Here is a 26,052-nt window from a genome sequence, read left to right on the forward strand (position 1 = left end):
TTCATGGGAATATATGCAAGTGCTATTTGAACGGTTCATCATGTTATATAATCATTACGCCCTACATAGTTTGTCGTGGTGGATGCCGCAACGAAAACTCACCGCCGCGAGCATGTTCGGGCTTTGGAACACTCATCGACCCCCTTCCTTGACTGCATATGCGTCGTTTGGGCAGTCATTACGTAGACGATAACACATCACAGTGATGTCACAACATTCAGCTGTATCTTACCCTAAGCCCCCTGTTCAGATGAATATTGCTTCGTCAAAAGAGCTTTCTCTGAACTCTATCCATACACACTTCAATAAGGCAACCAAAAACTATATTTCTCCTGTATCCAGGGCACACTGTATCAAAGCGTAACAATCTTAGCCGCCAGCCGGTATAGCCCGGCTCCGGTAATCCATTTGACCTGATCAACAGACGACATATTCACCCATTGAGGCACATTCCGGGTCCCGTACCTCCCCCCGCAGCCTCGTGGCAGCCTCCCACCCGTCCGTTCAGCCAGCATTAACACCATCCGATCTCTGACCCCCGGCCACCCGCCGCAGACGGCCGGCCGACCGTTCACCGCGCCGACAGCACTACCACAGCTGCTCCAGCGAGGCCATCATCTTGTTGACGAGGCTGAACATGCCGGTGCCGCCGGCGAACGGCTGTCCCATCACCAGCCGCGCCGAGGGAGACTTGAGTTCGTCCACCTGACCTGCGGGCACACGGGCCAGGCGCAGGGCGTCAGGTCACATGAGAGCCATGTCACACACGGATCATGTCAGATACTTCATCGCGTACACATCCAATTTATAGCGCACATCAACACATCAACACCTAAAATGCTCTGCAATGCCAGAGGGGCATTCCACGATAGATCGACCAAAATAAAATAAAATTTACACCCTCATATTTTATTTTTTTTTTGCTTAAAATTGGTCTAATGGGTTGTGATGGGCGGGGAACCCTGCTGTGGCAAGTATTTTTTTCTTCGAACAACGGTTTCCGAGATATAGCCTCGGGCAGTTCCTGGAGGTCACGCTGCAACCCTATGTTTGGCGGCTTATAACTCAGAAACTATGGGTTTTCTATGGTAAAAACTTTATATGGTTCAACTCGCAATCAACCAACAAACTTTTTGGCTATCTCGGATTTTCGATTTTTGAAAAATTTTGATCACGTGACATCTTGACCTTTTTTCGAAGAGTGACCTTGATATTTTCCCAACTGAAAGTCGCAATTTTGTCTGATGACGATTAAAGCCTTATCAATTGTCATTCATATGCGATAACAAAAAAAAGTGGCTTTCGGCCTGCGTTGACCTCAGGTCAGGTCATTTTTATGACCTTCCCATTATTACGAGCGGGAGCGACAGCGAGATCTCGAGAACAAAGCAAGATAGCGACAAGCGGTAAACGGCACAGGGTACACATGGATAAGGTCTACAATTTTTGCTCAGGTCATTTTCAGGTCAGGTCAAAGATGACGTCACAGGGGTAAAAAGAAAGTCTAAATGGCGGCACTAGGGGAGAGTGGGGCAAAGCGGCCACCCGGGGCAAAGCGGCCACCCATCGTTTTAGCCCTTCATAGCTGGCGTCAGTTCCAATTCATGGTTTCCAATTATACTTCTCTGCACGGTCGTTCGAATGAGCCAGACCGGGGTTTCAGGCCCATCACCATTGTTCTGTGAAACACGGAAAAGCATTTCTTGCCAGGTTACCAACTATGTTTACAATTTTTAAATGTTATGTTATTCCATAACCGTTTGGAATTTTTATAAGCGTTCTTGTCCATGCATTGCATGGGTATTGTACATGTATTCTACCAATTTTAATGTTTTTTACCCCACTAATAGCTAAGCTGGAATATTTTTGTCTCGGACGGTATGCGCGGGGCAAAGTGGCCGGGGCAAAGTGGCCACCCCCCAATTGGGCATAAGTTGCTTCCATCTGGATAAAAAACATTATTTATATTCAAATGTGTCGTCATGCATTCATCTTTGCCACTTTTCAGTTGCATGAGTTACCAAATAATGCAATTAAATGTTTATTTTCATGAAAATCCTTTCTTTGTTTACCTACAGGTGGAAGATGATAAAGTAAACATCCATCCTCGCTTAACCTTGTCACCATCAAATACCCTAGTCGTACACGAGGCAACTATTTTGTTTCTCATATCGGGACTTGAGAAGACGCCGGTGGCCGCTTTGCCCCAGGGTATGGGGCAAAGTGGCCAATATGCATAGGTTTAAAGTTTTGTCAATATCTTTCATATGTGAACGCCTTTGGAAATAAAACGCAGTTGAAATTAAAGGCAACTTAATAGGGATCACATTGGTATAGAAAGAATCTTTCCAAGTTTAAAAATCAAGCGTTGGCATCGTGAGAAGTGTTAGGGTGGCCGCTTTGCCCCACTCTCCTATACATATATATGAAGTTTTTCTCGAATAACTTTCAAAGTATCCCAGCTAGGAACAAACTAATAGCACCATCGTGATCCTCTCGTCGATCCGCATCGAAACATGTGTATGTTGACATCGAAAGGTCAAGGTCAAAAGTTGACCTTAGGTCACGTGACCTTAAGGTCATCATATATATCATTCGATGGGCCTTGACGAGCTGAACACAATGAGCCTATCCGCGCGGCTGTATCTCAAACCTGTAAGGAGTTATTAGCAAAAACATTTGGTGACCTTTAATGACGTCACATGACCCAAGAGCAACGTCACAGTTGACCAAGAGCAAAAAAGGTCTCAAGGTAGTCAAAGTTAGTCGTATATGAAGTCACCATTATAGAGTTCAGTGGAAGTCACTCATGGTATATTAGGCAATTCCGACGCGTTTTAGTGTAAAAATAAGGGAGCTGATTTTTCCCCAATTGACTTATAATGGGGTGGTCAAGAAATTGACCTGGCCTTAGGTCTTCGGTATTGAAATTCAAAACGAACTGGCGCTAGGCGAAAGCAAACGCATTGGTGCGTATTCTACGTCTCTTTCTTTATTAGATCAAAAGGTACAGCCAAAAACGGAAAATTATTGTGTGTTCAACGCGTGACCTCGGATGACCTTTCAGCGGGTCACTGATACAAAGCTGCACCCGTGCCATCAATAATAGCCTAACTCAACATGATTCAAAAGTAACTGAACCGGTCAGATGCGTTTCGGTGGTAGCCGATATTTCTGCCATTGACTTATAAAGGACAGGTCACAAAAATGACCTGATCTCAGGTCAATGCAGACCGAAAGCCACTTTTTATTGTCGCATATGAATGACAATTGATAAGGCTTTAATCGTCATCAGACATAATTGCGACTTTCAGTTGGGAAAATATCAAGGTCACTCTTCGAAAAAAAGGTCAAGATGTCACGTGATCAAAATTTTCAAAAATCGAAAATCCGAGATAGCCAAAACGTTTGTTGGTTGATTGCGAGTTGAACCATATAAAGGTTTTACCATAGAAAACCAATAGTTTCTGAGTTATAAGCCGCCAAACATAGGGTTGCAGCGTGACCTCCAGGAATTGCCTGAGGCTATATCTCGGAAACCGTTGTTCGAAGAAAAAAAATCCTTGGCACAGCTGGCTTCCCCGCCCATCACAACCCATTAGACCAAGTTTAAGCAAAAAATAAAATATGAGGGTGTACGGTTTTGGTCGATCTATCGTGGAATGCCCCCAGACCTAAAAATACCGCACCCTCCGATCGGCTTCATTGCGCCATTGGTTGATGTGCCCCTACCATCCCTCCGTTGAATTCCTTCTCCTCTCGGCAGATCGTACCTGCTAGGACGGCGGTGCGCAGGAAGCCGACGGTGGTCTCGAAGCTCATCTGCTGCAGCGGTGAGACCACCGAGTCCATGGCGGATCGGTTGTAGCCGCGCACCTGGCCGCTGAACGTCATGTAGTCGGCGATCAGACTGAGGTGGCGCGGGCTCACCTGGATGCCGTACACCTCGAACACGGACGATATCTCCTGCGGGCGGACGGAGCACAGCCGGCGTGAGGACCTGGGACAGTGGAGCAGTGGGTTAAATCGCATACCCGAGACAGGTCAGAATGGAAGTGGCGATACCAAAACACTCGCATCATGAATGTCGTATTACCTTTCATGCCATTCCAGCATCCAGCACGGCATATGTAAAAGTGAATATCAGCCTATCTCGCTCCAACTCTTTCCCCATCACGTTTGAGCCGTCCTCTTCCGGCTCCCCCGTTTCCCCACCCCTTTCGACCCCCTGGCCGACTAACCTTGACGATGGCCCTGGATGCGGCCTCGATGCCGTACGTATCGGCCATGCTGTGCAGGTCGTTACAGTACATCCGGTTCAGATCCAGCAGCTCGGAGAATCGCGCCATGTACTGAAACAAAGCACGGTGATGGGTCGGTCATCGCGCACTACATAGGCTGACAGACGTGGAAAACTGGGGCACCGGGCACGATCAAAAAAACACTGGATTAGATGCATAAAATGTGCCGTGGAACAATCTTATTGACTTTTAATAAGTGCTCAAAACCTCGAAAAGGTAAGCAGCGAAGAGAGCAAACGTCGGCATCTGTTTAACATGAAGGAAAATGTAAAATTAACCTTAAGCTATACCATTTCATTAGGGTGTTTGTGCATGTTTCACCATGGACAGCGCTCTCACTGCCTCTCGTCGTCTTACTGACCGTCATGTTGATGCCCTCGGTGCAGAGTCGCAGGCCCTTCCGCTCGTCATCCATCACGAACACCCGGGAGATGCGCGGAACCTCTCTGATGACGCCGGCCGTGGCAGCGTCCGTCACCAGAGTCTGGATGTCGCACTGTTTGCTGGTGGTCACCTGGGCACGAACAGAGAACGGGAGGTGGTCAGACACCACAGCGTAGAGACCTAGCAGGCGTGAATAGAGGCTCACTGCAGTTTTTAGTGCGTTAGCTAAATAACATCCTTGATTTCCTAGCTTGTAAAAGCCACAGTCGTTCAGATGTTCGACAAATTAAGCAAAAGTGCCTCACTCACCATGACAGTGAAGCGACACCAGCGCTCGTGTTTCTGGTCGAAGTCGTACTGTGTGACGCGACAGCTCTCCAGACTGAGCGCGCACACGGCGGCGCGGCGCAGCTGGGCGTCCTTGGTGCGTGCGGGGCTGGCCGCCAGCTCCTCCGCGTCCTCCTCCTCCTCCTCCACCTCCGGGCTGACGGGCCGCGACTCGTCGGCGTCGGCCCCCTCCCCCTCCTGCTCCTCCTCCTCCGACTCGTAGTCGGCCTCGTCGTTGCGCCGCGCCTTGGAGCGCGCCGCTGTGGCGTCGTCGTCCGCCTCGGCCTCGCCCTCCGAGTCCTCCTCGTCGGCGTGTCGGTCCGGCGCGCCGCCGCCGCCGCCGCCGGCCGGTTCATCCGCCGCCTCCTGGGCAGACGGCTCGTCGGCGGCCTCCCCACTCGGCTGGTCGGCGTCCTCCGGCTCCGCGTCCTGGCTGGCCGGCGCCGCGCCCTCCCTCTGCAGCACGCCGCTGACGTCCTTCAGCTTGAACGTCTGCGCCAGCTTCTTGAGGAAGCGCCGCACCCAGACGTCCTCGACGTACTGCAGCACGCCGGCCGGCGTGACGGCGAACTCGTCCCGGTAGGCGGAGCGCGGTAAAAAGTCCAGCTGCAGCCGGTACGAGCGCGTCTTCCCCGACTGACACGACTCGGTGACTGTGATCTGCCGCAGCACCTGCGCCAGGGTGACGCGCGTCAGCTTCAGCCGCAGCCGGCGCGCCCGCTCGGCCACGTTCGACACGCCGCTCCGGAACGGAATCTCCATGCTGGGCGTCTTCTGGCTCTTGGAGGCGGACAGGATCTCGCGCAGTCGGGGGATACCTGGCGGCCGGGGCGAGAACGGTTAAACAGCGCAGTTCAACTTCAGAAACTGGAGGCATTCAATATTGTTGCAAAGCACACATAACTGATTGATAAAAGTAAGTAGTAAGTACCCTTGTGAAAAAACGAACTGCTAAACAGACGTACAATGGATTTGAAACATTTTAAACGAAAACGAGTTCGCAGCCTCATGCAAGCTGGATTATCTTTAGGCGCCTATACCTACAAAGAAAAAGGACTCTATCACCTACCCAGTGTGACGTTCATGTCTCCCAGTCCGGCGAAATGGAAGGTGTTCAGTGTCATCTGAGTGGACGGCTCGCCGACCGACTGAAATCAGAGGCATGCAAACGTTAAAACCAAGGATAAACACAGGGACAAAAGACACAAAACGAAACAGATCACAATTATTACTGTAGGCAAACAAGGGGACAAAGACTGACGATCACCATCACCATACCCTGGCCAGGCTGTGACCAGGTTCCCAGCCCAGTACCACACCTTATCTCCACTCAACCCCCACCCCCTCCTTCACACACCTGTCCGGCGATGAGGCCGACCGCCTCCCCGGGGTGCACCACGGCGCGCGCCGCCTTGAAGTACAGCATGTCCCTGAGCTGGTCGGTGGCCCCGCCGGGCCGCGACTCCAGGTAGTCGCACAGCATGGCGTCCATTTTCTCGCAGACGGACGAGAAGTGCGAGTCGGGCGGGTAGGCGGCGTCCACGGGGTCGGGACAGCGCTGTGCCGCGTGTCGGTACGGCCGGCGCGACTCGAGCTCCTCCCAGAGCGTCACGCACTGGTGGTAGCTGAGCGGCCGCCGCGTCTTCGGGTGGCACTTGTGCTGGTTCTGCAGCGGCGCGCCGCGGCTGAACTCCAGGAACGGACTGGTGCGCCGGTGCTGACACGGGTCGCCGAACTGACTCTTCCACTTGTTCACCTTCCGCTTCAGCTTCCGCACCTCCTTCTCCTTGGAGCGGCTCTTGAACATGTCGACCAGGTCCGAGTCGAACATGCCCCGGTGGTTGTCGTCGAGGAAGGGCAGCTGCTGCTTGGTCAGGTAGGGCACCTTCTGTGTCTCACAGCCGTCCTCGCCGTAGCGGAACTGGATCACGCTGCCGTCGCTGTCGCGCACAGTCGAGTCGTAGTTCACCACCAGGCCCTCCAGGTGTTTGATCAGACACCTCTGCAGGTATCCGGAGCGGCTGGTCTTGACGGCCGTATCGATCAGACCTTCTCGTCCGGCCATACAGTGGAAGAAGTACTCCTGCGGCCGGATGCCCGTCATGAACCGACCGGAGATGAAGCCGCCGGCGCGCGGGCTCAGGTCGTACGGTGCGAAACTCGGCAGCGTCTTGCCGGACACCATGCGCGGCGGCCGCTTTCCCTCGAGCTCGATCTGTCCGAGCAGGCAGCTGATCTGCATGGTGTTCACCTTGGAGCCCTTGGCGCCGGCCTCGACCATCAGCTGCAGGTTGTTCTCGGGGAACGGCTGGATCAGGCCGCGCGGCAGGCACGCCTTGTTGATGTCGTTGTTGACGCTGTCCAGTCGCTGTTTGTAGGCGCGGTCCAGGTCGCGCTGGGTGCGCGCCGCCGACGCCAGGTGGGCCTCCTCTAGCCGGCGTTTGACCAGCGTCACGTCCGAGCGCTCGGCGGCCGACACGATGCCGAGCGCGTCGGCGGTGGCCTCTGCGCCGACCCGGTCCGAGCGGCGCACCACGCGGCGCCGCTGCCGGTCCGCCTCACTCGTCACCAGGATGTCCTGCACGCCCAGCGTGAAGCCCATCACGTGCAGACAGCAGGTGAAGAGGCGCGAGAAGGCCGAGAGCAGCCGGCTGCTGGCGTCGCTGCCGTACAGCTCGTAGAAGCCGTGCACCAATGAGAAGGGCACGGCGCCGAACTGCTGCTTGTCCAGCACGCCGCACAACAGGTGGCCGCCGCGGATGATGACCTCGCCCTCGGACATGTCGGCGCCCTCCAGCGGGGTGCCGCCGGCGCGGGCCACACGCGGCGCCTGGCGCTCCCACACCTGACGGGAAGAGACGGGGAGAGAGGTCACAGCGGGGAACACCTGTGTGATACAGAACGTTAGGTAGGTAACAAACTGCCCGCCGGACTGGGAGCGACAGCGCGCCGTCAACGTTGATAAAACTATCATGGATTACTCGCTGATAATAAAGTAGACGATGCAATGCTGAAAGCTCCGCCCCGTTTCCGCCCCTCCGCTCCCTGAACAATCAGCAGCGCCAGGAGTGTCACACATACCTTGGGGTTGAGTTTGGCCTTGGATCTCAGGTTGATGGCCGGCCGGCCGGGCGGTGTCAGGTTGATGATCAGTGTCGATATGACCTGTTTGCCGGTCCACATCTGGCGCGGTTTGATGACGGCCGGCGGCAGGAGGCGCACGCGGCTGCGGTGGTCGCCCAGGCCGCTGGCCACCAGCTGCTGGTACTGGGCGCGGTCCAACAGCGTGGAGCGCATCGTCAGCCGCACGCCGGCCACCACGTGGTCCTGGATGAGGCCGCCCAGCGGCGTGCCGTCCTTGGGCACCAGGAAGTGGTTGGGCGCCAGCGCCAGGTGGTAGGCCTCGCTGCGCGCCTCCTCGCCCTGCGGCAGGTGCACGTTCATCTCGTCGCCGTCAAAGTCGGCGTTGTAGCTCTTGCAGTTGGAGTAGTGCAGCCGGAAGGTTTTCTCGCCGGGCAGGACGCGCACGCGCTGCGCCATGATGGAGGGCCGGTGCAGGGTGGGCTGCCGGTTCACCAGCACCACGTCGCCGGTGACCAGGTGGCGCAGCACCACCTTGGGGCCCAGCTGCTTCTTGGACAGCTCCTCGGAGGGCGTCATCAGGCTGGCCGCCATCGAGGCCAGCTGCTTCGGGTCGTCCTTGAGCATCACCTTGAAGCCGTTGCTGTTCCAGATGGCGTTGGCGCCCGGGTGCCGGTTGGGCCCGTTGAGCACGGCGCGCTGCAGCAGCGCCAGGTTCTGCGGCGTTACCGGCTCCGGGTACGTCAGCTTCTTGGCCATCACCTCGGGCACGCCGATCTCCTGCACGCTCAGGTACGGGTCCGGCGTGATCACCGTACGGCCCGCAAAGTCCACGCGCTTACCCATCATGTTCATACGGAAGATGCCCTCCTTTTTCTCCAGTAGCTGTAGGCAGAACATAAGGTGTCTGCGTCAATATGATGTCAATGGCAGCCGTAATGTCACAAGGGCTCGGGAAGGCATAATACAACTCGCTCAAACTCAACATGGAAAGTAGATAGTACTTCAACTCGTTTATATTTCCACGTATCATTCATAATATTGAAACTGACAACTCGGTCTTGATACACATATCAAAAGGTTTATCCTCTCCAACCATCCCGCGCCGCCGCCACCCTCACCTGTTTCACTCCCTTCAGATTTTTGGCGTTGAGCCGTTTGGCGGCCACTTTGTTCATCTCCGAGTCGCACACGCAGTCGACCAGGCCCTGCAGCGTGCCCCAGCAGCGGACGATCTTGTCGTCGATGGTCTGGCCGCGCACCGAGTCGAGCAGCCGCTTCTGGTCGTCACCGAGTTTGGAGAGGTCGGCGCCCTGCTGTCGCAGCTGGACCAGCTGGCGCAGCAGCAGGCTGCACTCCAGCACGCAGGCGTACACGTGCGACTGGGTGTGCTCCACCGGCCGGCCGTGCACAGAGTCCGTCTGCCGGGAGAGCAAACACAAACAGATGTGGGGGTCAGAACGTGGGCAGCATTACCTGAGGTCACCTAAAACAGCTTTTGGATAAAAATAGTCATAGTAGACCGTATCATTCTATAGAGATGGTGATGAATGAAGACGCATCAACTCTTATATATCACATAACATGCAGTTATAGGTATCGTAAATAGCCAGCAATTAACCCGCGCACCGACGGGGGTCTGCGCCAACTTCGCACCGACGGGGGGGGGGGGCGGATGACCGCCCCCCCCCCCCTGAGATCTCGAGAACGAAGCAAGATAGCGACAAGCGGTAAACGGCATCGGATACGCACGGACAAGGTCTACAATTTTTACCAAGGTCATTTTCAGGTCAGGTCAAAGATGACGTCACAGGGGTCGAAAAAGTCAAAATGGCGGCGCTAGATATGGAGAGAGTTTTTCTCGAATAACTTTCGAATTAGTCAAGATAGGAACAAACTAAGGGCATCATCGTGATCCTCTCGTCAATCCGCATCGAATGATATATATGTTGACCTCGAAAGGTCAAGGTCAGAGGTTGACCTCAGGTCACGTGACCTCGAGGTCATCATGTATATCATTCGATGCGTCTTGACGAGCTGAACACAATGAGACCATCCGCGCGGCTGTATCTTGTTCCTGTACGGAGTTATTGGCAAAAAACCTTTGGTGACCTTTGATGACGTCACATGACCTTACAGCTGCCCAACAGCAAAACAGACCTCAAGGTAGTGAAGGTTGATCGTATATGAAGTCATGTATGGTATATGGGGCCATTCCGACCCGTTTTAGTGGTAAAAACAGGGAGTTTATTTTTCCCCCATTGACTTATAATGGGGAGGTCGCGAAATTGACCTGACCTTAGGTCACCGACATCAATATTCCGAGATATACAAATTGTAGCTACTAATGACCTAATAACATCCTGCGACTTTCAAAGGCCTCCGACATCTACTGTAGCTCTGGCACGGTGACAAAGTTGCAAAAAAGTGACTTGAGGTTGGGTCATTCAAAGTGACCTGGTGACCTGACCTTAAAAGTTAGGAGGTTCAAACTTGCACACCATGTGTAAAATTGATGAGAGAATAGTCGTTCCAAATTTCCGCGTATCCCGCTATCCGCGAAAAACCTCAGGGGGGGGGGGGGGGGGCGGATATCCGCCCCCCCCCCCCCGTCGGTGCGCGTGTTAAGATTTCGACAATCGAGTCAGTGAAGCAATCATCGAGAAGAAAATAGTGAAGACACCACGCAACAGAGGTCCGGCTCTCTACCGAGCTGACGCAGTGCAGCACACCGCTGCCTGTGCCGTGACCCCGCCACCCCCCACCCCCGCCTCACCGGTCTGAGTCGCGGCGCCATTTCCATTCCATTTCATTCCATTCCAGAATGTTTATTGCGTATCAGCAACCTAGTAAAATGATCGAAAAATGAGCACGAATAACAAAGATAAAGTAAAATAATACGGGCGTCAGCCTGTACCGTAATCTATCCGCCTCACCGGTCGGAGTCGTGGCGACGTCACCGGCAGCACCTCCAGGAAAAAGCAGTCGGTGGGGAACTCGCAGTGTTTGAGCGAGTTGAGCACACCGAACACGGCACACAGGAGCCCCTTCTCGCGGGACCAGAGCTTCCGCAGCACGTCACTGGGGACCAGTCACAGACGTCAGGTCATGGACGCTGTCTGAAAAGTGGCACGTCACAGCACACAGATGTGGCGACATGATATCGACAAAAGACGTGACACTTCGGCCGACGCGTCCAAGACCATGAGGACCGACATAATAAAATCAAAGTTTGGCGTAGAAGCAGACCAATATCAACTGACCGCGCCTCCACAGTAGTCAGGTAGCCGCGCAGGTCGTTGGCGTCCGTCGGTCTGTCGATGCTGTTCTTCCTGTGAAAGAAAAGTTAAATAATGTCTGTCAGGGAGAGGTGAGAACATCAGCGCAGAGTGAACGTAAAGCGAAAATAATCATTATTCGAAAGTCAAACCCATAAACCATTGTCGAATCTGTTTACATATTTAAATCACTCTAGACACTCATCGTCCGTTCCTCCGTCCTCTCAAAAACCTCTTGTACTCTAACTAGGATCAACTGCTTATCTGAGAAACTCCCACATTTCTCACCCGGGGTCCTTTTTCTCGATTCTGACGATTTGTCCCATGAAGTCGTTGAGCGAGGGCTGTCGGCGGCTGCACTGGGTGCACTGTTTGAGCGGCCGCTGGCCCAGGAAGCGGCGGATCACTGTGCGCCGCTCGAGCACCACGTTACGCACCTGGCCCGCCAGCTCACCGCTGCGGTGCCGCTCTGTGGACCGCGGCCGCACGGTCACATACGCAGCCGGAGAACGGGGATCGGGCGGGAGCCCGGAGGGGGTCAACTTTAGGGCCGGGTGGGGCGTCACGGCAAAGACGGAAGCATCAAAATAGCGTCCTATGACTAAACCATGATACAATGAACATCGCTGGCGCTGCCGAATCACAATGTCGTAAGGAAATATCCAGCGTCCGGAACATCAATTGGTATTCTGTATTACACCGGAAAAAATATACCTGAACCAAACGAGTCGTTTCCATCGCAGACCCTGCGATCACCTCCCATCTGCGCGCACCTTTGAGGTCGGCCAGGTAGCCGGCCAGCTTGTCGCTGAGCTGTTTGTCGGAGATGACGGCGTCCGCATCCACCATGTCGGCGTCCAGCTCCACGTCTTTGTCGGCGCGGCGCCGTTTCGGCCCGCCTGCCGACGCCGACGAGGCGGGGATCAGGTCGGCGGCGGCCAGCGCCTCGGCGGCCAGCCCCAGCTCCAGCAGCTCCAGCTGGGTCCGCACCAGCGTCAGCAGCGGAGCTGGAATCGAACAGGCGAGTTAGCTCCAGCTCCAGCAGTCAGGGTCTCACGTTAGCACAGGCATTGAAAATCAGCTACCTTCTTTAGATGAAAAATGTAACAATTAAAACAGACCGTCTACACAATTACGAAAAGGTAGAAATAACCATTTCAATACAAAATACATAGTCATCTTTTTTACAATTGAACATTGCGAGAAGTAAAGACAAACCACAACCAAACGCTACCGGCCCGGGAGCACACTGTGAGCGCCTCTGACCTGGAACGAGGAGCGCCGAGCAGTTGAGGCACGTTCTGGAGAGCAGGCTGATGGCCACCGAGCGGAACATGGGGTTGATGACGGGGAACGTCAGCTCGATGTGGCCCAGGTGGCCCGGGCAGTGCAGGTAGTTCAGGTGGCACGTGGCGCACACGCCGTAGTCCCGCATGTACGGACCTGGAACGCACCGGGGAGAATAACCTCAATGACAGCACACATGTCCATGAAGAGATTTATGGAATTGCACATCATACAAACGAAACCACATAAACAGACACACACATTTATTAGTCGCATATGCACGACATGGTCCTGCGGCGTCGATTCCCACAACGCCATGACATCAGCCAGCTGTAATCAAGAAACATAGTGGCATCAAAAGACTATGTTGCGTAAGTTCTTGATATTTTCCGAGTGTCATCGCTACGATTGCCGTCAACGGCTTCATATTTAGCGCAAAACTTCCTGATTTGATGTAAGCAAGCGTCATCGTACACAAATTCTCAAACTTTACATCACAGTAATCCATAGGCGTAGGAACAGGGGGGGGCCGGGGGGGCCATGGCCCCCCCCCCCCACTTTCGGAGGTGGTCGGGGCCAGCAATGTTAACTGCCCCCCCCCCACTTTTTGCTGACTTAACCCGGCAGGCGGTGGGCCTATCAGCCACCTTCCGCGCGGTGGGGGGGGGGGCACTTTTTTGCCCCCCCCCCCGTATCTCCGAAACTACTGGACGGATCCGGAAAATTCAAACGGCGTTCGATAGCCCTGTCAAATTTGTCGAGGGAAACCAAATTTCATTGACCTGGGGGTCACCGATGACGTCACAGGTCAGGTCAAAGATAAAATGTTTCACCGTTCACGGGGCTTCTAGGGAAAGCGCTATTACACCGAGTAAAATGCATTTTGTCGAAAATCAGCGATAAGGCGTCAGTTGTCTAGTACATATGTTGCTATTAGAGGTCACTGGTCATACCAGGTCAGGTCACAGGTCAGGTCACCAAAGGTCAACAAGGGTCACCACATGAGCCCAACTTTACTAAGGTTATGCGATGCATGTTTTATGGCCAGTTTTTCATTTCCAACTCAATGGTGTTGGTTATAAGACCATCAGGTACGGTTTAGGTCACTTTCTGGTGGAGGTCAGGTCAAGGTCAGGTCAAAAAAGGTCAAATTTCAAAGTTGATATTTTTGCATAAAATGGGTATCGATTCGATGCAGTTCGTCACGGGGAGTCTAATGGTGGTCTTTGTTTTGCGCTACGAGGTCTAGAATTGCAAAAAATTGAGTTTGAAAATTTGACGTCATCAATTTTGAACAGTTTTTTCGCTATAACTTGGCCAAAAAAAGAGGTATCGATCTCAAATTTGGTATGTAGATAGAAGGCGGTAGGGGCTATCACATATATTCCGGTTTTTTCGAAATTCAAAAACTTTTTGGATTTGTTGGCTATTATATTCAAAAAATCTATTTTTTTATTTTTGGGGGTCAAAATCCAAAAAAATTCGAAAAACCGAAATAGCAGTTTTGTAGCCCTTTTAATTTCACACCTTTTATGTCTGACACATTTTTCTGTATCTCTAAAGCTGTAGGCCTGACAGCTCTTCCCGCGAAACCTTTTTTTGGGTCGAAAATGGCAAAAATGACGTCACTCTGACGTCATTAGCGGCCAAACTATCATAGCCTTTGGAAAAAATTTTTGGTCACCATGTGCGCTAGCTGCTCCCGGGAGGGTACTGAAAGTTTGGTGACGATCGCCGCAGCGGTTCTCGAGATATATCGAAAAAACTAAAGGGGGGGGCAAAACAATGCCCCCCCACCGCCTGGAAGGTTAAGTGTCTGTCTGTACCTACCACCCGGTAACTTGACAACTATTCAGCTTGCCCTTTGAAGATTCCCTTGTGTTTCTACAGCGTTATTGACCGCAATTTCCCTCACTCAATGAAGGAAACCATATCAGAGAAAGACTGTGAGTCCTGGTGACAGCATTTTGTTGAATACGAGGCGCGGGACAGCGAGCACTGAAAAGGTATAAGACAAGCACGGTGCAGGAGAATGCGTATACAAACGACCAACGCTTGACCGGATCTGCTTGGGGTCGGCATAGTTCGTCAAAGGCGTACTAGCTGGGGGCCAGGGTGACCGTGCCCCCGGCTCGGTTCAAACAGGCTGGGAGCCAGCAATGTCTGTATCTGCCCCTCCCCCTTCCACTTTCAGTGCAGTGGCGGTCGCAGAGGGGGATAAGGGCCATGTCCTTCCCCCCTCCAAAGGCTAATCAGGGGGCCATCATATCATTTGCCCCCCCCCCAAAAAAAAACCAATGGGCCCCCATGGGCGTATGGGGCTTTGGCCCTTATTCGATTGTCACAAGGCTCAAGAATCCCACGCTAGCTATTAACAGCTCCCAATTCCCAAACCCTGTCTTTGAGGGTCCTACACTGATCTCGGAGGGCCCTTCAGTGGCGGTCAAGCGCCCACATTGACCGCTGATAACCCACATTGACCTCTTTGACCACATTTTGAGGGCCCCTAAACCTGCTTCAAGGGCCCAGCCGGCGTCTGAGGGCCTCACACCGGCCTCTGGTGGCATCATTTCTGTCTCTGGGGTCCCAAGACTAACCTTTAGGTGCCTCTGAGGGCCCTGCACTGAATTCTGAAGACCCGATGCCGGCCTCTAAGGGTCCGCATCGGCCTCTGAGGGTCCATCTTGGCCTTAGGGGTCCAACGCCGGCCCATGCCGGTCTTTTAGAGCCCCACACTGACCTCTAAGGGCCCATGCTGGCCTGTAAGGACCCACATTAGCCTATAGGGCCTTGCACGGGATTCTGAAGACCTGATGCCGGCCTCTGAGGCCCATCTTGGTTTTTGAGGGCCTTCTGCTGGTCTCTGGGTCAAACACCGGCCCATGCCGGTATTTTAGGGTCCCACATTGACCTCTGAGGGCCCCGCACTGGATTCTGAAGATCCGATGCCGGTCTCTAAGGGTCCGCATCGGCCTCTGAGGGCCCACCTTGGCCTATGAGGGCCCTCCGCTGGTCTCTAGGTTCCAAGTCCCGCCCAAGCCGGTCTGTTACGGCCCCACACTGACCTCTAAGGGCCCATGCTGGCCTGTAAGGACCCGCATTAGCCTCTGAGGGCCTTGCACTGGATTCTGAAGACCCGATGCTGGCCTCTAAGGCCCATCTTGGTTTTTGAGGGCCTTCTGATGGCCTCTGGAGTCCAACACCGGCCTATGCCGGCATTTTAGGGTCCCACACTGACCTCTGAGGGCCCATGCTGGCCTGTAAGGACCCACGTTAGCCTCTGATGGCCCAAGTCGGCATCTAAAAGTCTCATCCTGCCCTTTGCAGGCCCTGTACTGGTCTCTGAGGGCCCTAAACCTCGCCGGCCGAGGGGGGGGGGGGGTGCCGCCCCTCCATAGTTTTTTTTTCGCGATAGCTCCGAACACGCCGGCGATAGAGAGCTGAAGCTTGGCATACCTGACCTTTGAATCAAGCCGGATCTTTTGACACCAACCGCATTTTCGGGTCAGATCAGGTCACTGACCCATCAGGTCATAAGTGAACCTCTGCACGGTCTTCAGATGTCGCAACTCGCAACTTCGCAGCGCCCTCACTGCCAGAGGAGATTTCACAGTGAAATGAACCTTGGAGGACCTAGTATACATTAGGAGTCTCACAACTTGTACATCTCGGATTTTTCCTAAAGGATATATGAGGTCAGGTCATTTTCGTGACCTCACCATTAGGTATAAGTCAATGGGGATAAACTGAAAACTTTCTGGCGCCGGGAACGATCTCCAACGATCTCAAGCACACCGAAGCGTGATTTCATGCACTCCTTGCAAGGTTCGATGCGTCACTTTTGCAATGTTGACCTTGCGCGACGTCATTAATGAAGTTATAAGGGTCATATTAGTTTTTCGTCAACAACTACCGATCAAACTGAGCTAGCGAGTCGGGAAAGCCACCAATGGACTCAGGAAGACCTGCCGAATCGAATGATATGCAACATGACCTCCTTCGACCAATTTCGTGACCTGGGGGCGCTGACCTGACCGTGACTAACGGTGAGGTAAACTTGAGGGAGGTCAACTCCCTAAGCTTACCTCACCCAAACGAAAAGTATATCATTCGACGCGCCTGAGAGAGGTGAACACGATGCTGGCAAAATCGCGGCTCTGCGGCCGTTTTTTGCGAAGCTATTCACCAAAAACGGAACCGTGCCTTGAGGCACTTGACCTGACCTCAGAGATCACCGGTTGACCCAAGACCTTAAAATCGGGTATCGATCTCTGCGTCTCGTAACGGCGCACACGCTCGTTATTTTCCGCGACGCGCTAGCTCCACCTGGGGCGAAACGGCGAGGGGGGGTCGTACCCGCCCCCGCCCCCTCTGCCGGCGCGTATGTAGAAAACCTATAGGTCCGGGCCGTCGAGGGTTAAAATGGCCTCTGAGGGCCCAGACCGGCCTCTAAAAGTCCCACACTGGCCTCTGATTTAGTCAATCTGCCCAGTTGCAGTGGTTGCTGAGATAAAACCTCTTAAAAACGTTATAGGCCTGGCTGAGCCTAGCTGGGCCGTCCATGCTGATTTTATAGGTACCTATATTGAAAAGACTCGCTTTGCACGTTTCACGCTTGCTCGTAATGAAAAAGTTGCTGGATGCCTCTGGAATTTGCATGGGTGCCAACGGCTGCGGAGGACAGGGGAACGCGTCCATCAGTTTGAGTTTATGGACGGGAGTCTCCCTGAAATTTTAACCAATTTTGGTTTTGTTTTTGTCTCATTTTTTTTTACCTCTGACCATGTTTGCGAAAACAAAGTGGCCGAAATCCGAGGAGAAATTGGATTTTGGGGGTAGGTTAGATTTTGGACCTCTGGGACCCTGGCCCCCCCCCCCCCCCCCACTTTCGAAAACGTTCCTACGCCTATGCAGTAATCCGCAGAACACCAGTGACCTATTCAACCTTCCAGTTATATGGGGTTGAACAAACCCCGCCCCTCAGTTTTTCGCGAAAAACTCACGTAAAAAGCGGCCGATCACGACGAAGCTTTCAGTACCCTCGAGTCGATAAGTTTGACAAATACCCTAATAATTTGATGACCTTGACCCAAACGACCTTTGTCCTGTGACCTGTTTCTGGAGACCGTATTTGGCCGGAACACGATTCGGCGTGTGTCGGGGCTCACATTATCCACGCGTTTCCAGTCTTTTTGTAGCTGTAAACGTTCATAATGTGAAATGATGTCGATCCCATGCATTATGGTAGGAGTCAAGGCCACGTGAAGGTCAGGACAAAGTCATTGGCCTTTGATGACCTTGGTTCACTTTTACTAGTTTGACATGTTTCCACTTTCCAGGCTAGGTTTTGGGGCTGATTTCGAATTTAGCGTTTGCGAAGTAGTTTTGGATGTCCGTGAAGTTAGCGTCAGCAACAGCAACGAATACAGCGTCGGACTCAGAATCGCCTAAAAAACTCATAGTAGGTCAATTGGGGGACGGGGAGCAAGAATATGACCTTTATTTGGCCCTAGCTCTTACCCCTTACCCCTTAATCGGCCCTTAAAGGACGGGGCGCGTCAAAAGTGCCTCAAGGGTTCGTCTGATCGCCAAAATAAGGGTCGCAATCGATTCCCCGGGTCAATATCTAGCCGCAGCCTCGGGTTCCAGATGTGTGCAACTTACCCCTTACCCCCTAATCGGCCCTTAAAGGACGGTGCGCGTCAAAAGTGCCTCAAGGGTTCGTCTGATCGCCAAAATAAGGGTCGCAATCGATTCCCCGGGTCAATATCTAGCCGCAGCCTCGGGTTCCAGATGTGTGCAACTTACCCCTTACCCCTAAATCGGCCCTTAAAGGACGGGGCGCGTCAAAAGTGCCTCAAGGGTTCGTCTGATCGCCAAAATAAGGGTCGCAATCGATTCCCCGGGTCAATATCTAGCCGCAGCCTCGGGTTCCAGATGTGTGCAACTTACCCCTTACCCCTTAATCGGCCCTTAAAGGAAGGGGCGCGTCAAAAGTGCCTCAAGGGTTCGTCTGATCGCCAAAATAAGGGTCGCAATCGATTCCCCGGGTCAATATCTAGCCGCAGCCTCGGGTTCCAGATGTGTGCAACTTACCCCTTACCCCTTAATCGGCCCTTAAAGGACGGGGCGCGTCAAAAGTGCCTCAAGGGTTCGTCTGATCGCCAAAATAAGGGTCGCAATCGATTCCCCGGGTCAATATCTAGCCGCAGCCCTGGGTTCCAGATGTGTGCAACTTACCCCTTACCCCCTAATCGGCCCTTAAAGGACGGGGCGCGTCAAAAGTGCCTCAAGGGTTCGTCTGATCGCCAAAATAAGGGTCGCAATCGATTCCCCGGGTCAATATCTAGCCGCAACCTCGGGTTCCAGATGTGTGCGACTTACCCCTTACCCCCTAATCGGCCCTTAAAGGAAGGGGCGCGTCAAAAGTGCCTCAAGGGTTCGTCTGATCGCCAAAATAAGGGTCGCAATCGATTCCCCGGGTCAATATCTAGCCGCAGCCTCGGGTTCCAGATGTGTGCAACTTACCCCTTACCCCTAAATCGGCCCTTAAAAGACGGGGCGCGTCAAAAGTCCCTCAAGGGTTCGTCTGATCGCCAAAATAAGGGTCGCAATCGATTCCCCGGGTCAATATCTAGCCGCAGCCTCGGGTTCCAGATGTGTGCAACTTACCCCTTACCCCTTAATCGGCCCTTAAAGGAAGGGGCGCGTCAAAAGTGCCTCAAGGGTTCGTCTGATCGCCAAAATAAGGGTCGCAATCGATTCCCCGGGTCAATATCTAGCCGCAGCCTCGGGTTCCAGATGTGTGCAACTTACCCCTTACCCCCTAAGACGAACCCTTGAGGCACTTTTGACGCGCCCCGTCCTTTAAGGGCCGATTAAGGGGTAAGGGGTAAATTGCACACATCTGGAACCCGAGGCTGCGGCTAGATATTGACCTGGGGAATCGATTGCGACCCTTATTTTGGCGATCAGACGAACCCTTGAGGCACTTTTGACGCGCCCCGTCCTTTAAGGGCCGATTAAGGGGTAAGGGGTAAGTTGCACACATCTGGAACCCGAGGCTGCGGCTAGATATTGACCCGGGGAATCGATTGCGACCCTTATTTTGGCGATCAGACGAACCCTTGAGGCACTTTTGACGCGCCCCGTCCTTTAAGGGCCGATTAAGGGGTAAGGGGTAAGTTGCACACATCTGGAACCCGAGGCTGCGGCTAGATATTGACCCGGGGAATCGATTGCGACCCTTATTTTGGCGATCAGACGAACCCTTGAGGCACTTTTGACGCGCCCCGTCCTTTAAGGGCCGATTAAGGGGTAAGGGGTAAGTTGCACACATCTGGAACCCGAGGCTGCGGCTAGATATTGACCCGGGGTATCGATTGCGACCCTTATTTTGGCGATCAGACGAACCCTTGAGGCACTTTTGACGCGCCCCTTCCTTTAAGGGCCGATTAAAGGGTAAGGGGTAAGTTGCACACATCTGGAACCCGAAGCTGCGGCTAGATATTGACCCGAGAAATCGATTGCGACCCTTATTTTGGCGATCAGACGAACCCTTGAGGCACTTTTGACGCGCCCCTTCCTTTAAGGGCCGATTAAGGGGTAAGGGGTAAGTTGCACACATCTGGAACCCGAGGCTGCGGCTAGATATTGACCTGGGGAATCGATTGCGACCCTTATTTTGGCGATCAGACGAACCCTTGAGGCACTTTTGACGCGCCCCGTCCTTTAAGGGCCGATTAAGGGGTAAGGGGTAAGTTGCACACATCTGGAACCCGAGGCTGCGGCTAGATATTGACCCGGGGAATCGATTGCGACCCTTATTTTGGCGATCAGACGAACCCTTGAGGCACTTTTGACGCGCCCCGTCCTTTAAGGGCCGATTAAGGGGTAAGGGGTAAGTTGCACACATCTGGAACCCAGGGCTGCGGCTAGATATTGACCCGGGGAATCGATTGCGACCCTTATTTTGGCGATCAGACGAACCCTTGAGGCACTTTTGACGCGCCCCGTCCTTTAAGGGCCGATTAAGGGGTAAGGGGTAAGTTGCACACATCTGGAACCCGAGGCTGCGGCTAGATATTGACCCGGGGAATCGATTGCGACCCTTATTTTGGCGATCAGACGAACCCTTGAGGCACTTTTGACGCGCCCCTTCCTTTAAGGGCCGATTAAGGGGTAAGGGGTAAGTTGCACACATCTGGAACCCGAGGCTGCGGCTAGATATTGACCCGAGAAATCGATTGCGACCCTTATTTTGGCGATCAGACGAACCCTTGAGGCACTTTTGACGCGCCCCGTCCTTTAAGGGCCGATTAAGGGGTAAGGGGTAAATTGCACACATCTGGAACCCGAGGCTGCGGCTAGATATTGACCTGGGGAATCGATTGCGACCCTTATTTTGGCGATCAGACGAACCCTTGAGGCACTTTTGACGCGCCCCGTCCTTTAAGGGCCGATTAAGGGGTAAGGGGTAAGTTGCACACATCTGGAACCCGAGGCTGCGGCTAGATATTGACCCGGGGAATCGATTGCGACCCTTATTTTGGCGATCAGACGAACCCTTGAGGCACTTTTGACGCGCCCCGTCCTTTAAGGGCCGATTAAGGGGTAAGGGGTAAGTTGCACACATCTGGAACCCGAGGCTGCGGCTAGATATTGACCCGGGGAATCGATTGCGACCCTTATTTTGGCGATCAGACGAACCCTTGAGGCACTTTTGACGCGCCCCGTCCTTTAAGGGCCGATTAAGGGGTAAGGGGTAAGTTGCACACATCTGGAACCCAGGGCTGCGGCTAGATATTGACCCGGGGAATCGATTGCGACCCTTATTTTGGCGATCAGACGAACCCTTGAGGCACTTTTGACGCGCCCCGTCCTTTAAGGGCCGATTAAGGGGTAAGGGGTAAGTTGCACACATCTGGAACCCGAGGCTGCGGCTAGATATTGACCCGGGGAATCGATTGCGACCCTTATTTTGGCGATCAGACGAACCCTTGAGGCACTTTTGACGCGCCCCTTCCTTTAAGGGCCGATTAAGGGGTAAGGGGTAAGTTGCACACATCTGGAACCCAGGGCTGCGGCTAGATATTGACCCGGAGAATCGATTGCGACCCTTATTTTGGCGATCAGACGAACCCTTGAGGCACTTTTGACGCGCCCCGTCCTTTAAGGGCCGATTAAGGGGTAAGGGGTAAGTTGCACACATCTGGAACCCGAGGCTGCGGCTAGATATTGACCCGGGGAATCGATTGCGACCCTTATTTTGGCGATCAGACGAACCCTTGAGGCACTTTTGACGCGCCCCTTCCTTTAAGGGCCGATTAAGGGGTAAGGGGTAAGTTGCACACATCTGGAACCCGAGGCTGCGGCTAGATATTGACCCGAGAAATCGATTGCGACCCTTATTTTGGCGATCAGACGAACCCTTGAGGCACTTTTGACGCGCCCCTTCCTTTAAGGGCCGATTAAGGGGTAAGGGGTAAGTTGCACACATCTGGAACCCGAGGCTGCGGCTAGATATTGACCCGGGGAATCGATTGCGACCCTTATTTTGGCGATCAGACGAACCCTTGAGGCACTTTTGACGCGCCCCGTCATTTAAGGGCCGATTAAGGGGTAAGGGGTAAGTTGCACACATCTGGAACCCGAGGCTGCGGCTAGATATTGACCCGGGGAATCGATTGCGACCCTTATTTTGGCGATCAGACGAACCCTTGAGGCACTTTTGACGCGCCCCGTCCTTTAAGGGCCGATTAAGGGGTAAGGGGTAAGTTGCACACATCTGGAACCCGAGGCTGCGGCTAGATATTGACCAGGGGAATCGATTGCGACCCTTATTTTGGCGATCAGACGAACCCTTGAGGCACTTTTAACGCGCCCCGTCCTTTAAGGGCCGATTAAGGGGTAAGGGGTAAGTTGCACACATCTGGAACCCGAGGCTGCGGCTAGATATTGACCCGGGGAATCGATTGCGACCCTTATTTTGGCGATCAGACGAACCCTTGAGGCACTTTTGACGCGCCCCGTCCTTTAAGGGCCGATTAAGGGGTAAGGGGTAAGTTGCACACATCTGGAACCCGAGGCTGCGGCTAGATATTGACCCGGGGAATCGATTGCGACCCTTATTTTGGCGATCAGACGAACCCTTGAGGCACTTTTGACGCGCCCCGTCCTTTAAGGGCCGATTAAGGGGTAAGGGGTAAGTTGCACACATCTGGAACCCGAGGCTGCGGCTAGATATTGACCCGAGAAATCGATTGCGACCCTTATTTTGGCGATCAGACGAACCCTTGAGGCACTTTTGACGCGCCCCTTCCTTTAAGGGCCGATTAAGGGGTAAGGGGTAAGTTGCACACATCTGGAACCCGAGGCTGCGGCTAGATATTGACCCGGGGAATCGATTGCGACCCTTATTTTGGCGATCAGACGAACCCTTGAGGCACTTTTGACGCGCCCCGTCCTTTAAGGGCCGATTAAGGGGTAAGGGGTAAGTTGCGCACATCTGGAACCCGAGGCTGCGGCTAGATATTGACCCGGGGAATCGATTGCGACCCTTATTTTGGCGATCAGACGAACCCTTGAGGCACTTTTGACGCGCCCCGTCCTTTAAGGGCCGATTAAGGGGTAAGGGGTAAGAGCTAGGGCCAAATAAAGGTCATATTCTTGCTCCCCGTCCCCCAATTGACCTACTATGAGTTTTTTAGGCGATTCTGAATCCGACGCTGTATTACAGTGTGGCCAAATTGGTGATGTTGCGGGGAAAGTCACCCCCAATGAAAAGTATAATGACATCCTCAGAAATTTTAAAATTACATCATCACAGCGTTTTTGTTGTGAACGCATACCTAGTGTAGGAATTAAGACTAAAAATGTTCCAATGTACGATTCGCACCGTCATACTCGTACTGTCGCGCTTGCAATGTTTTTTTTTTACATCTTTGATGACAATATTTGATTTTTTTTTTTTTACTTTCCACCAGAGCTTGACGTCAGGTATAGTTTTTCCACATAACTTGTAAAAACTGCACCTAAAATGACACTGAAGACGAGTTTTTTTTTTTTAAATAGTGACATCCTCATACGACTTTTTATACATCCTCCCCCTAACGCTAAACCAATTTGGCCACACTGCGTTGCTGTTGCTGACGCTAACTTCACGGACATTAGTTTTGGTGCCTTTGTAACATATCACGAAGCTGTCAGAGGTGATTGACACCTACTATGGATAGCCGGCAGCACACCTACTGGTTGACCTGACCTGACCAGACCAGGCCTGAATGCATGAAGAAATCATCTGTGAACATAACTAACATGAAATTTGTGATGCGTACCCGGAGAACCCCTTAACAGCCTCACTTTACGAAGGTCTAACCCGTCCCGATTTTCTGACTTTTAGATCATTGACCTGACCTGGAAGGTCAACCAATGACCTAGGACCTTCAACTTGCGTACCATCGGCTTCCTTCACAGGTAAAACACTTGTTTTTCCGGGAAGCTCTAGCCCGATCAGGGGCCGAACGGCAAGGGGGTTCTAACGGACCCCCTCCCTATTACACCTTAGCGGCTGGCAAGACACCAATACCGGCGAGGGTTAAAGCACATCAATGGCCAAATCCTGAGGCATCCTGTCTCACTCACCCATCCGCAGGTCGTAGAGGCCGCCAGGCAGCGGCTGGCAGAGGTCATTGAGGCCGACAGTTGAGGTGATCTCGACTTTGCTCAGCTTGCGCACCTCGTCCGCCGAGAAAATAGAGAAACTAATGGACGAGGGCAGGAAGTGCAGCTGGTCGCCTATCGTCCCCATCTTTGCTGTGTGTCACTGGTCACCCCAATCAAGGCCTGGAACATACCAAACCCAAATGTTATCTCAGAAAATATTATGAGCCTATTTGACAAAGAAGCCAGAAGATATCACAAATGTTATCAACCACATAGGTATACTCATATTTTTCACTGAATTCAACCAAGGGCAAATAAGATAGCCTAAAGTTCTGAAAAAGGCAGGCATTTCCATGTTGTGAATGCATGACAAATTAAAGATACAAAGTTCAGATAAAGGCTCTAGGGACTTTATCCATAACATGGCATATGCCACTCGTGCGACGTCTGCCAATTAGGTACCAAATATCAATACCTACCACTCGTATTAATGTTCAGGTTATGGATTCTGGTTGGTATTGTTATCTGACAGTTCAGTTGGGGAAACTACGAGAAGCCAAACAAAAATTGGATTAGCCAATCAACGGCTGGAGTGGGCGGGGCGATGACCATATATGGTCATAAAATAAGACTTCATCTTTTCAATGCATCCTAGCATTCAAATGAAAAAATAAGGCATAAGAATGTTTTTTAACCACACAAGGCCTACACTCACTCGGTGCACAATTAACTGGTGGCTCTAAATCGCAGAGTTACAACACAAGGTCAAACAGTGATTGGCAAATATGGCGGATTGAAACAGACGCGAAAGCGCCAAAAATGTAAGCAGTACCGTGGCTTAACATGTCATTATTTTTATTATTTGTTTATGGTTTTTCTAATTTTGGTTAAGTTGTTATTTTAAAATTAAATATCTTTGTTTATTGTAATTAAATTAAATCTTTTAACAATTTTCTTTCAAAACACCAATCCATTTATTGAATGGCCAGCTGATTGTGACGCCCAGAACCTGCAGAAAAGCTGTTTTCCTATCACCATTTTTGAGTCAATTCACCCAGTTTAATCAAATCACGCTAATTCCTAATGGAAAATGGAAGCCTTCTCTCTGATAAGTGGACGCAATACCGCAAGTACCGGCTTGTTATACCGTTTTTCACCCTTAGTAGCGGGGGTTGCATTTATGCCCATATATGGTCATCAAAAGTCCATTTATTGACCAATCAATTTTTTATCTTCGCATCGTAGTTTCCCCAACTGAGTTGAACACTGCATCTCGACCAGATTGCAAAGCGGAGCAGCAGTCAAAGGATTTTCAGCGACTCTGACTCGTACACTTATTACGGCTCCCAAAAATTGACTTTAACTCCGACTCAAGACTGAGAAAGGAACTGACGAGTGGGACGCCGGTGAAAACAGGGCGCCGGAGGGCATATTAGTCACGTGACATTTGGAACTTCTCCCCCTCCGTGGGCCTCCTACACTGCTTCTATATGCTAAACGTCACGTGTGAATTTCACGAACCTTGATCAAATCGCCCCAGGCGCCCTGTTTTCACCGTCGTCCGACGAGTGTCGACTCCGACTAGCTCTGCCTCCGACTACGACGAGTATTGATCGTTAGTTAGGCATAACTTTCAACAGAAACTACGTGACAATACTCCCCTTAATGTTGCTTTGCCATCAAATAGCCCAAGAACACACCAAACGCCCAAAATCCGAGAAAACACGAAA

At 52.4% G+C, this 26,052-nt stretch overlaps 1 protein-coding gene across 3 annotated transcripts; it reads right to left on the minus strand.

Annotated features, from left to right (window-relative positions):
* Positions 1 to 306: 306 nt before the first annotated feature.
* LOC122390179 (DNA-directed RNA polymerase I subunit RPA1-like) lies at positions 307 to 26,052 on the minus strand. 3 transcript variants are annotated; one of them, XM_043382886.1, is made up of 16 exons: positions 26,023 to 26,052; positions 24,302 to 24,502; positions 12,638 to 12,814; positions 12,145 to 12,378; positions 11,660 to 11,840; positions 11,357 to 11,425; positions 11,030 to 11,174; positions 9,215 to 9,514; positions 8,094 to 8,978; positions 6,370 to 7,857; positions 6,082 to 6,160; positions 4,995 to 5,830; positions 4,663 to 4,815; positions 4,242 to 4,352; positions 3,774 to 3,966; positions 307 to 710 (listed from the first exon to the last, which is right to left on the minus strand). In XM_043382886.1, the coding sequence occupies exons 2-16, from the start codon at positions 24,465 to 24,467 to the stop codon at positions 589 to 591; spliced, it is 5,139 nt and encodes a 1,712-aa protein (XP_043238821.1). In that variant the 5' UTR covers positions 24,468 to 24,502; positions 26,023 to 26,052; the 3' UTR covers positions 307 to 588. The 3 variants fall into 3 exon arrangements, with proteins under 3 accessions (XP_043238821.1, XP_043238831.1, XP_043238813.1); XM_043382896.1 differs by having other exon boundaries at positions 3,774 to 3,883; positions 25,984 to 26,051; XM_043382878.1 differs by having other exon boundaries at positions 25,984 to 26,051.

Source organism: Amphibalanus amphitrite, unplaced genomic scaffold (assembly GCF_019059575.1).
Source record: "Amphibalanus amphitrite isolate SeventyFive unplaced genomic scaffold, NRLGWU_Aamphi_draft 000020F_arrow, whole genome shotgun sequence".
Lineage (NCBI taxonomy): Eukaryota > Metazoa > Arthropoda > Thecostraca > Balanomorpha > Balanidae > Amphibalanus > Amphibalanus amphitrite.

Coding starts and splice junctions, on each gene's coding strand:
- LOC122390179 (XM_043382886.1), bottom strand. CDS start 24,467: ATGGGGACGATAGGCGACCAGCTGCACTTCCTGCCCTCGTCCATTAGT. Junction 8,979..9,214: donor ATCTGAAGGGAGTGAAACAG/GTGAGGGTGGCG, acceptor TTCTGCCTACAG/CTACTGGAGAAAAAGGAGGG. Junction 7,858..8,093: donor AGGCCAAACTCAACCCCAAG/GTATGTGTGACA, acceptor TCTTCCCGTCAG/GTGTGGGAGCGCCAGGCGCC.